At 44.5% G+C, this 12,558-nt stretch overlaps 1 protein-coding gene across 2 annotated transcripts in view; it reads right to left on the reverse strand.

Annotated features, from left to right (window-relative positions):
- The window catches only part of SLC3A1 (solute carrier family 3 member 1), a 36,273-nt gene extending 24,218 nt beyond the window's left edge, over window positions 1-12,055 (reverse strand). Inside the window, exons 1-4 of one of the 2 annotated variants that reach the window (XM_060607304.3) lie at window positions 11,550-12,055; window positions 6,871-7,050; window positions 6,569-6,723; window positions 843-968 (exon numbers count right to left, since the gene is read on the reverse strand). In XM_060607304.3, coding sequence (XP_060463287.2) covers window positions 843-968; window positions 6,569-6,723; window positions 6,871-7,050; window positions 11,550-11,967 — 879 coding nt within the window. In that variant the 5' untranslated portion in view covers window positions 11,968-12,055. The remainder of the gene's footprint in view (window positions 1-842; window positions 969-6,568; window positions 6,724-6,870; window positions 7,051-11,549) is intronic. The other variant, XM_060607311.3, reaches the window with a different exon arrangement.
- Window positions 12,056-12,558: the final 503 nt, after the last annotated feature.

Below are 12,558 nucleotides of genomic sequence, written 5' to 3' on the forward strand. Positions count from 1 at the left end.
TCAGGGACCACCCGACACGTTACCCGTTTAGTTGGTAACTGTGTGCCCTCCCCTCGGTTTGCAGACAACGCCTTGAGAGCAGGTTTTATTCGCGGCTGCATTTCCAGTGCTTAGAACGACCTGGATACAGAAGGCCGTGCACGGGTCATGTCCCGCAATGTTCCAGACAGCCCGTGAGACGAATACCGCCTTCGACCGTGTTTCACAGATGAGGGGTCAGAGACACGGAAAGCCAAATATCTCACCCAGAAGCCCACGGTAGCAGCAGTGGCGCTGGGTCCAGATGCAGGCTCAGATCTAGAGCCCACACTCTGGCGCACCTCACTCCATCCTCTCGTCATCACAGGCAGAGGGGTGATGACCTCAGGGCTAAGTTACCAGGTATTTCTGCCTCCCTCCCCCATCCGTTGTGTGAGGAAGGAATGACCAGCATGTCTGAGGGTCTAATATTTGCCTCAGACTCCATAATCCCAGAGTTTAATTGTATTACTTGGTTGTTGTTGTTTTTTTTTTAATTTTTTTTTAATGTTTATTTATTTTTGAGACAGAGAGAGACAGAGCATGAACAGGGGAGGGGCAGAGAGAGAGGGAGACACAGAATCTGAAGCAGACTCCAGGCTCTGAGCTGTCAGCACAGAGCCCGACGCAGGGCTCGAACTCACAGATCATGTGAGATCTGTGATCATGACCTGAGCCGAAGTCAGACGCTTAACCGACCGAGCCACCCAGGTGCCCCGTATTACTTGGTTTTGCCCGAACAAGTACTGTTCAACACAAAGTGTATCGGGTACCCACTTCTACACCCATGCAATGGAGAAGTCTGTGGGGGTATCTGTACTCACTTTTATTTCCTCTTGAACATCAGGATTGTGGAAATTTAAGTCAGGTTGTTCTCTCATAAACTGGTGAAAGTAACATTGGTTTCGTACTTCGTCAAAGTGCCAACTGGAGTTTCCGTACACACTTAGCTAGCAAACAGAAAATAGCATATCACCTTCTTAGCATCCATGTAATGGAATTGCCCGCAAAGAAACAATCATTGCCATCCCTGGCCCGGTGCAGGCAGAGTGCGTAAATCCTCAGAATTTTCCTTCTAGGGAGAGCACTGGATAAATTCATTCCTTAAAATGTCACCCACGAAAGCCGCACAGATGTAGTTGGGGTATATTTGTCTAGTAGAAGCTGTCCATAACAACCACAATAGCAAACCAATGCTCTCAAATGTAGAATGAGGCCAATTTAAGGAGCGGACATTTTTTTTCTCCAGAACAGGATACTTTTTTTATTCAAGTAACTACAAATCAGAAACCAGATTGGGGGAGGGAGGACCAGGCTGGGACAAATAATGGCTACCTCTTCCCTGAATGGGGAGGAGGTGGCCCCTACACCCTCAATGGTTAATACAGGTCCCCCCGCCTCGCTCTGCCACAGCATCCCACTTTCCCTGGGACTGGGGTGGTCGGTAACCCAGCCTGCTCTGCCCCAGGCCCCTTCCCCTAAGAGCATCTTGGAGGAGGGGGATGCGGGCAGAACAGCAGGAAGCAATGAGGACGAACATTTGGTGGTCATGGCAGCGATGACGTGTGTCTAAGAATGGAAACATCGAACAAAAACAACACACTGTCCAGAGGTAGTTTGTGAACAGAGGAAAGATGGAACCAGAACCTTGGGGGATAGGGAGGAGTGGAAGGCTGGGAGTGAGCAAGGCTAGTTCCTTGTTATTAGTGCCCCGTGTGAGGCAAGGGGAAACCAAGGCCTAGGGTGGAAGCGGATGGGGTCAGGCAATGGCTGCGGCCCACCTGAGGTGGCTGCCACAGGGAACCTGGGCCTCCTGGATAATGGGTGGACTGCATTTCCCTCACTGCAATAGATTCCAGGGTGGCGGTGAGGTGGGCTGGAGCCCATTTACAGAGGGTAGGGGGATCAGACCCCTCCTGCCTTCCCTCTTGTGCCCCAAATGGGACCATCTGACCTTGAGCAAGGACTAGGCAAGGTGGGAAGGAAGAAGACTAGGTGGGAGCCACACCTACTGAGGCACAGGTCGGCTGGGGGCATCTTGGAGCTGAGCGCCCCTCCCCATTGGCCGTTATCTGCTGCTGCCAGGGCTATGGAGTGGGGCAGATCAGAATGAGATGGGGCTTGAGCCCCTTTTAAGGCCAGGGGAGCCCTCCTGGGCCCCTTAGTGGGAAGCCCTTAGAGGGAAGAGTGGGGAAGCAGAAGGGACGCCCAAACCAAGAGCCCAGTCAGCAATGTCCCACCACTGAGCGTGGGGATGCAGCAGGGGCAGGATGCAGCAAGGTGGGAAGTCAGCTTTGTCTGGAAGGGCAAGTATGCGCCTGGGGTGAGGGGTCACTGGAAACCAAGACCAAAGGAAACTGCTCCCCACTTGGGCCCACAGCAGCTGGTGGTGAGGGTGCAGGTGGGTGGCAGTGATGCATGGGCCTGGGGAGGGGGGGGGCGATGGGAGTGGAGCTGTCGAGTCCCAGAAAGAACCTAAAGAGCAGACATTTCTAACATATTTTCTTGAACCTTCTATCCAGGCTCTGGACTCTTGTTTGTGAAGAAATGCAAATGATGGTCAACTGGGGAGAAAGATACATTCCATTGGTCTTGGAGTTTGAATCCACAGAGTGGATATTTAAACTGTATCCTCAGAAAATTAGTAGAATCATCCACTTAAAACTCTTCTTAAAAAATAACAATAATAAAATAAAATAAAATAAAATAAAATAAAATAAAATAAAATAATAAAAATCAAAACCCTCTAGCCCTCAGGAATAAAAGAAATCTTAGCAGCTTCAAGCACCTGGCACTGATTTCCTCTTTCTAGGAATGCTCACAAATGTGACTCCGAAGCATGACTCTCCTGGCGGACTTTCCTGCCTCTCTCGCTGCTGCTTTTAAGTCAGCTTGGTTCCTTCAATGGGGCGGTTCCTCAGGTCTCTAGCTTGGGCTTTTGTTCATTTCATGCAAAAGAAAACATCTGGACAACATTTACAAACTGGGGGATTTTGCACAAATCTTTTTCTTTTTAACTGGAAGACCCAGTCATGGTGGGTCCCAATTGCCACTAAAACAAGTGGGTGGAGCTAAGTGGCAGCTGCCGCCTTTCAAGGAAACACACCCTCAGCGCCGGCCCTGACACAAACCAGGATATTTACAGTCTGTGCGACCAAGAAAAGATGGGTATCCAGAATACAAAAAGAACCCCACCAATTTCAAAGGCACAAACAACCCAAAAGAAAACTGAGGAAAGAAACCATAAACAGGTGTTTCACCAAAATGGAAGCTCAAGTGAATGAAATGTACGAATAAATGTTCAACATCATTAGTAACTAGATAAATCTTCATTCGCAACTAGATAAATGGAAAATGAAGACCTTAAGGTGATACCAATTTAGGTTCACTTGGTAAAAATTATTAAGTCCGGCAGTACCAGTAAGTTAAGGAGAATATGTATGTTTTATACTGCTGGAGGGGATATAAATTGGTACAACCACTTTGACAATCAGCTTGGTATTATCTTGCAGAGGTCAGCATGCAGTCTCGTGCACCCAGAAATTTCACTCCTAGCCATTTGCCTTTCAGAAGCTCTTGTACATGCACCCCAGGACAAAGAGACTAATGAGAATGTTACCATGGCATCGTTAATAATAGTAAAAAAATAAAATAAAATAAAATAATAAAATAAAATAAACACCTGGAAACAGTCCAACTGCCCATCAGTGGAAGAGTGGATAAATAAATCATGGAATATTTACACAATGGAATATTACATAACAATGAAAAAGTATAGGGGCACCTGGTTGGCTCAATCAGTCTTTGGCTCAGGACCACAGTTCATGAGTTCAAGCCCTGCATGAGGCTTTGCACTGACAGTACAGAGCCTGCTTCTGATCCTCTGTCTCCTCCCTCTCTCTCTGTCCCTCCCCCGCTCATGCACTCTCTCTCTCTCTCTCTCTCAGAAATAAACATTAAAAAAAAAAAAAGAAAGAAAATGTATAAACCACAGCTACCGGACTCTACATAGATGAACATTAAAAACAGTGAAAAAGGTAGTTACAGGAGATTTACATGCACCAGGACATTTATCATAGAGTCCAAAACAGGAGAAACTAAATAATAAATCTTTTAAAAATATGCAGCATATGCAGCACAGGAAAAACACAAAGCAAGGACTTGGAAAACCCCCAAATGTGAGGCAGTGGTCACCCCTAAGAGGAGGTGTGGGGAGGGACAGGGAGGAACCTGCAGGCATTTCCAGCAGCGTTGGTAATGTTCAATTCTTAATTTGGGGATGGGCTCATTGATGTTCACTATATTATTACTTAGATACATATTACCTATATTTTCTAACAGTTTTATTCACGTATAAATGAACACAATAAACTGCACATATTGTGTGTATGATCTGATCAGTTTCAACATGTGTATATGTTTGTGAACTTCTCACCATGATCAAAATAGTGAATATATCCATCCTTTGGGACCCCCTGACCCCATCTTCCACTCCTCCCCATCTCCTTCCCATCCTTAAACAACTAATTGGCTTCCTGTCACTACAGATGAGTTTCCATTTCCTAGAATTTCATGTTAAGTGGAATAATATGTACCCTTCTGTCTGGCTTCTTTCACCGGTATAGTTCTTCTGAGATTCATCCATGATGTTGCCTGTTATCAATAGTTCATTCCTTTTATGGCTGAGTAGTATTCCATTGTATGGTTATGCCACAAGATGTTTTATACATCTATCATATATTACATATATTTTGGTATGTATCAACTATTTTTTAAGTTTATTTATTTTGAGAAAGAGAGAGAGAGAGAAGTGCCTGTGGGGGAGGGGCAGAGAGGGATAGAGACAGAATCCCCAGCAGCTTCTGTGCTGTCAGCACGGAGCCCGATGCAGAACTCACTCACAAACTGTATGATCATGACCTGAGATGAAATCAAGAGTCGGACACTTAACCAACTGACCACCCAGGTATCCATGTATCAACTACTAAAAAAACAAAAACAAACAAACCCAAAAAGCCAACAATGTTGGCTATAGCGGAGAACAGATGGAAGGATGGAGAAACTGGAGGCTGTTACAGGCCTGTAGGCAAGAGATGATATGGTTGGAAGTATGGGCAGCAATTTTTAAAAGTAGACTGTATGGTGGGACGGTGCCATCATTAGCCCTTTCATTTACTGGCTGTGTGACGGAGGGCAAGGTGTTTAACATTGCTCATCTGCAACACAGGAATTAAAACTCATAGGCTTGCAGGGCAGATTAAATGAAGGAATGAATATAACACACTTAGCACAGAGCCCGGCACATAGTATGCATTTAGTAAATGCTTGTTAATATCGTAATCATTTTAACGAGTGTGCGGGATTGGGGAAAAGAAAAATTAAGGAGCTAAAACTGCCAGGATTGCTGATAACCCGCTCACCAGGCTGCATACTAGTACTATTCACGAAACCTGGGGTACGAGAGGTTGGCGGGGAGAAGATCACACAGTCAGCATTGATACGTGTTGATATTGAGTGCCCTTCGTTCATCTAAAAGTTGATGCCCAGGAGTCAGCCTCTTTAAGTGTTTCTGGAGAAGGTCAGGAAGAGAGAAGGAGGGACTGGAGAGTAGAGATCCAGAGGATCCAGGGTAAACAGTTCTGCAGAAAGCAGGACAGACATGAACCAGAGCAGGTGGGGGGACCAGCCCAGGACAGGGGCAGAGTTGCCAGATAAAATACAAAACATACAATTAAATCTGAATTTCAGATACACAGTGCATCATTTTTAGTGTAAGTATGTCCCATGAAATATCTTATACTCAGAAACTATGCAAATTCAGATTTTACTGGGCTTCCTGGATTTTTACTTATAAGTCTGGTAACCCCAGACAAGACAGACCCGGCCTCTGCCGTTAAAAAAAGGTGAGTAGGAAGAGGGCGGGTATAGGAGCAGGCAGGTTTGATGACTTCTGCTCACCCTTCGAAGCAGAGCTTGCCGCTGAGCATGATACGAGGCAGAGATGGCAAGAAGGGTGTTTGAGGAAGAGAGAGGGCCTGGATGGTAAAATTCCAAGACTGGATGCCTCAGTTCAGGTGAGGACAATGGATGTGTGATGTCTCTGAAGGCACAGACACCAAAGTTCAGGCGAAGAGAAAGTGGACGGTCAGGCTCATGTATGGCTGGGGTTTTACTGGACAGGGGAGTCACACAGTCAGAAAGACATAGGAGTCTGGAGTCAGAAAGACGGAGGAGTCAGCGAGACCGTTACTGACCTAATAGGACATGGAGTCCAAGTCTGACGGCATGGGAAGTAAGGGAGGAAGAAGCTAATAACAGAAAGTACAGGCTTTAATTTGCTAAAACACATCAGTTCCACAATGGAATAAAAAGTCCAAATCCAAACGATTACAAGCCTTGGGTAGGTTATTTCTATTTATTTGGGAAATTTTCCCCTCCCCCAAAACTATACCCATTCACTTTTTTCCTTAAAAGGACTTTATAGATAACCAGTTTAATCACCGAAGATCTGCCCATTTTCTCTTTGTAAATCAGACAAGTCGGTACTTACCCAGTTGTTGGGTGGTACGGTTATGCCATTCTCATGGGTACAGTCATGCCAGATGTAATAATCAGTATATTTCCCTGTCCGGGTCCGACTCAGTTGAAACCAAGCATGTTTATCACTGGTGTGGTTTGGTATGAAATCAATTATTAATTTTAAACCTAATGAGTGAAAATATTTCAAATGTTAGGAAGAGATTATATTAGACAAATACAGGTCTGTTAAGGAAAAAAATGCTTTAAGTAAGCAATTGGAGAAGCTTTTCTCCACCCCCCACCCCCAACACACCCACCAACCACTCAGTTTACCTTTATCATGTATGGCTGCAACCAGATTCTCAAAATCTTTCATTGTTCCAAAAATAGGATCGATTTCTCGGAAATCTTCAACACCATGTCGGAAATCTTTAAGGGATGACTTATAAAATGAAGTAATCCAAATAGTTTTTATATTTAAAGTTGTGATGTAGTCCAGTTTCTCTTGAATGCCTGAAGAAAAAAGTCAAGGCCATGAGAAATAAAGTTTGACTTTTTGATCGAAGGATTAAAAACAAAACCAATATGGCTAAAATTGAAATATGTATATTGAAACAGGAATACTCAGAATTCTGTTGAATCTGATGAAATTCAAATAGAAAAGTCTAGTTCTACCAGTAGCATCAAATGGTCTTTTAGCAATAACCTTTGACCTTTAACATAAATGGAAAACATTAACATCTGTCTGTGCCTTCTTCATAGATTATATTTAAAATCAAGGCTACAGTATTGCTAATTTATCCTACACATGGTTTTTGAACACCTAATCTAAGCCAGGTGCTGGACTAAGTGCCAAGGGACAAAGAAGAGTAACACACGGTCTAAGCTACACTGTCCAGTATGACAGCCATTTGTACACGTGGCCATTGAGCACTTGCAATGTGACTCGTCTATTGAGATGTGCTGTAAATGCAAAGCACACACTGGATTCTTAAGAATATGATAATGTAGGGGCCCCTTGGTGGCTCAGTCAGTTGACTGTCCACTATAGCTCAGGTCATGATCTCACAGTTCGTGGGTTCGAGCCCTGCGTTGGGCTCTGAGCTGACAGTTCAGAGCCTGGAGCCTGCTCCGGATTCTGTGTCTCCCTCTCTCCCTGCCCTCCCCCACTCATGCTCTGTCTCTCTCTCTCTCTCTAACAAAAATAAATAAACATTAAAAAAAATTTTTTTTAAGAATGTAATAATGTAAAATATCTCAGAAATATTTTATGTTGATTATATGTTGATATGTTGGCTTAAACAAAATACTTTAAATGACTATTATTAAAATGGATTCTAAATTAAAATTAAATTTTTTTAAAGATTTTATTTTTAAGTAACCTCTACACCCAACATGGGGCTTGAACGTATAACTCCAAGATCAAGAGTCACATGCTCTATTGACTGAGCCAGCCAGGTGCCCCTAAAATTAAATTATTATTAAAATGAATTTCTCATCTGTTTCTTTTGTACTTGTTTTAATGTGGCTCCTTAAAGAATTCACAATTATCTACGTGGTTCACGTTCTATACCCTTTGGACAATGCTGAAGCCAATAATTTACACAGAAGAGAATTCTAGATTTGGCTGAGAAGAGACACAGGAATGAAACTCCTTGTACTTGGAACCTTGTGGGATAATTAGCAGATAGTGTGTATTTGTGTGTGTGCGGTTCCAGTTCAGAGTCCTAATTGCAGATCAGACTTGAGTGTAGTAACTTCAATCTCCAATAACTTTGGGTGGGACCCCTATATGGCTTCCTACAATCAGAGCCTGTCACAGGTCCCACAGCAGGCTGGAGGTCACTGAGACCAAAGCACAAAGTCTCCTGACTCCTGGCATTGGGGCTCTTCCCCTATTATAGGATGCTTGTTTTTGTCCCCTTTGTACCTCAGTTCCTCCATATGGGTGTCTGTGAGACCTCACAGACTATTCACCACCAACAAAAGGATTTTGATTTCAATCAGAACAATACAAGATATCTTAAGAATAAGGAAAGGAACAGGATGGTAAAAACAAAGGGGCTGGACAGATACAAAGTAAACAAGGGATCCCAGGCCCCCACTCCAGGGGACAGAAGGCAATCACCAAAAACAAACTGAAACCTGGAGTGGTTCCTTCAGATAGTAACAAGCAAATCCCCTCAACCTCAAGGACAAATACCTATTGATTAAAGGAAACAACTAGTCCCTCAAGGCAAAGTTACTAGAAAAGGCAAACATAGGAGCTGATGAGACATGGCCCTGTGTATGGGAATTTGGGATGTATCTAGAAGGGGATTACAAGGGGAGGGCCAGGAAGTGGGGAGTTTATTTGGGTTTAGGAATTTTAGCTCTATTTTGTCAAAACATCACTTTTGCTAAGCATTTACTGCATAAAGGGAGCAGGTGCTAAGGCCACGCAGGGATGAGGGGTGTTGGAAGGGAAGTCACCAGGATAGGTTACAAGGCGGTATCAGAGGGGACTGTAAACAGTCCAAAGTCCCATGAGCTCTGGGGAGGGGAGTAGATGCTCTGACTGAAAGCTTAAATAAAGATTAATATAGGGGCACCTGGGTGGCTCAGTAGGGTGAGCATCTGACTCTTGATTTCAGCTCAACTCATGATCCCAGGGTCTTGGGATCGAGCCCTGCGTTGGGCTCCATGCTGAGTGGAAGAGACAGAATCCTCTCTTCCTCTGCCCCTCTCCCCTGCTTGTTCTCTCACTCTCTAATGGAAAAAAAAAAAAGATTAATGCAGAAAGAGTTTCAACTGCACCTTGAAGGACAGATAATATTTCAATTAATTTTTTATTAATTTTTTAATACTTAAAAAAAATTTTTTAACATGTATTTATTGTTGAGAGAGAGACAGAGCACAAGTGGGAGAGGGACAGAGAGAGAGAGGGAGACACAGAATCCGAAGCAGGCTCCGGGCTCTGAGCTATAGAGCCCAACGCAGGGCTCGAACTCACGAGCTATGAGATCATGACCTGAGCCGAAGTCGGACGCTTAACTGACTGAGCCACCCAGGTGCCCCCATTTATTTTTTTAAAAGTTTATTAATTTATTTTGAGAGAGAGTTCAAGCAGGGGAGGGGTGGAGAGAGAGGGAGAGAGAATCCCCAGCAGGCTCTACACAGTCAGCATGGAGCCCGACGCAGAGCTCAAATCTACAGCACTGGGATCATGACCTGAGCCGAGATCAAGAGTCAGACACTTAACCAACTGAGCCACCCAGGCATCCCAATATTTCAATTAGTGAGGACACAGGAAGATACAAAAAAAGATATCAAGCATGAAAAAGAAAAGCCTTTTATTAATTATTTTAAAGTAATCTTCAAAAAAATTTTAAAGTTTATTTTTGAGAGAGAAAGAGACAGTGCAAGTAGGGGAGGGGCAGAGAGAGAGAGAGGGAGACAGAGAATCCCAAGCAGGCTCCATGCTGCCAGTGCAGAGGCCCATGTGGGGCTCAAACCCCCAAAACCCTGAGATCACGGCCTGAACAGAAACCAAGAGTTGGACGCTTAACAGGCTGAGCCAGCCAGGTGCCCCATCACATAGTCTTTCATTAATTATTAAGGTAAGTTAGAGATTTCAAGATCCTATTTGAAAGTTAGATTTTAAAGTTAGATTAAACTCAGGGGCACCTGGGTGGCTCAGTCGGTTAAGCAATGGACTCTTGATTTCGGCTCAGGTCATGATCTTCCGGTTGTGAGACTGAGCGCCGAGTCTGTTTCTGTGCTGAGGGTGGAGCCTGCTTGGGCTTCTCTCTCTCCATCTCTCCCTGGCCCTCCCCTGCTGTGTTCGTGTGCGCTCTCTCTCTCTCTCTCTCTCTCTCTCTCAAAATAAATAAATAAACATTTAACATTAGATTAAGCTCATCCCCAGTTCCCATACTCTATTAGATCATTTTCTTTTATTTTTTTTTTTCAAACTAAGTCTTATCAAAAATTACCTTGTTTGTTTCTTATCATTACCTGAACTAGAGTGACCGTATCAACTAAGTTGTCCAGGACAGCTCCTGTTTACATTTGCTGTCTGGCAAAATTTTCCTTTAAAAGTGTCCTGATTTAAGCAACAAAGTATAAGGATGCTCTACACTTGACTCAGAAATTATTGGCGGAACTTAAAAAAAATAGTTTTGGGGGGATTCCTGGGTGGCTCAGTCGGTTGAGCTTCTGACTTTGGCTCAGGTCATGATCTCATGGTCGGTGAGTTCAAGCCCCGCGTCAGGCTCTATGCTGACAGCTCAGAGCCTGGAGCCTGCTTCGGATTCTGTGTCTCCCTCTCTCTGCCCCTTCCCCCCTTGGCACGCTCTTTCTCTCTCTCTCAAAAATAAACATGAGAAAAGTTTTTTAATAAAAAAATAATAATGTTTACCTTGTGTTTCATTTTATTTTTACTAATAGGGATATTATTTTAAACAATCCTCAATTCAAGTAATGCCCAACACTCTGCTAATACCTTTTTTCCTTCCCTTCATTTCTCAGGATTTAAACTTTAAAGACTCAGCCTATACCTTTTAAAGATATCACTTAATTTTTTTCTAAAAACATAATGTATGCTTTATTCACTAATAAGAAACTCAGCTAGATTACCAAACTAGCCCCTACACACACTGGGAAAGCAGTTCTAAGCTGTCACTCTGAGATAACCAACTAGAAGGTGCACAGAAGCAGGAAGCATTTGAGGAGGAAATGAGTTCCACATAAGAAGTCAGAATCGATGAGCTAAGCATATATACTTAGTGGGCAATAAATGAAACAACTCACTGGGGGCTCAAAGGCATGCAGCGAGGAGCCTTTCATCGTGCCAAGAACTGCCGGGTTGTGCTGAATGGCTTTTCGAATATCATAAACAAGGAGAAGCTCGGCGTGACCAGTCACAGCGGAGTGTGCTTAGCGCCCAAGCCAGGCACAGTTCGGTTTTGAGGATTGAGAGCCATAAACCAGCTGCATCCCGGCCCTGCCCTAATACCCACTCCTGAACCCACCTTTTAGGTCTCCGTTCCCATCCATGTCACTGTCCTTGAAAGATCTCGGGTAGATCTGGTACATGGGCCCCGCCTGCCACCAGTCGAGACACTTTGGAGAGACGGCGATGATGGCTACGGTAGCCCCGATGAGCACGAACACCGAAGCCACGGTGAGCCAGAAAAGCACCTCCCGGGGCAGCCGGTAGCGGGCCTGGCCTGAGAACTGGAACAGCACCTCCTTGGGCATGCCCGCGTAGGGCCTGATGTCCTTCAGGTCGGGCTCCACAGGGCCAAGGACGGCCACGGCGTCGTCCAGCCGGCTGCCCGGGTCCGGGTCCTTCTCCAGGATGTCTTCGTTCTGGACAAACCCGTTGTTTGTCCGGCATCCCTGCATACTCATCCTGATGGAGTCTGTCTTGCCTTTATTCTCAGCCATGTCCCACAGCCTTATCCCTTCAGAGGGCCTTCCTGCAATAAGAAAGGTGGAAAGGTGGCTTGCTGAAGTGCTTGGTCTTGTTAATGAGCTTTCGTGGTTTATAAATAAACCTGGGCGGACAAAGTCCAGCCAAGGAAGAAAGGGTAAAGGTAAAAGGGGTTTAAAAAAAAATTCTCTCTACATCAACCCTTGCGGCTGTTGTGGCTACTGTCCCAACGCTGAGGGATTCAGAACTGGACGGGAACAGGGGCACGGAGGAGGGGAAAGGGGAGGAAGAAAGAAGCAGGGTTCCACCGCAATTTAAATGTTACTTGACTGGGTACACCAGTGTTCACGGCAGCGTTATTCACAATAGTCAAAAGGTGGAAACAAGCCAAGTGTCCATCAAAGGATGAATGGACAAACAAAATGTGATATATGCAAACAATGGAGTAATATTCAGCCATAAAAAGGAAATCCTGTCACATGCTACAACATGGATGAAACTTGAAGACCTCATACTAAGTGAAATAAGCCACAAAAGAACAGATATTGTGTGATTCCACTTGTCTGGGGCACCTAGATGAATTTATAGAGACAAGAGAGTAGAAG

This window comes from Panthera onca, chromosome A3 (assembly GCF_046562875.1).
Source record: "Panthera onca isolate mPanOnc1 chromosome A3, mPanOnc1 haplotype 2, whole genome shotgun sequence".
In the NCBI taxonomy this organism is placed as follows: Eukaryota; Metazoa; Chordata; class Mammalia; order Carnivora; family Felidae; genus Panthera; species Panthera onca.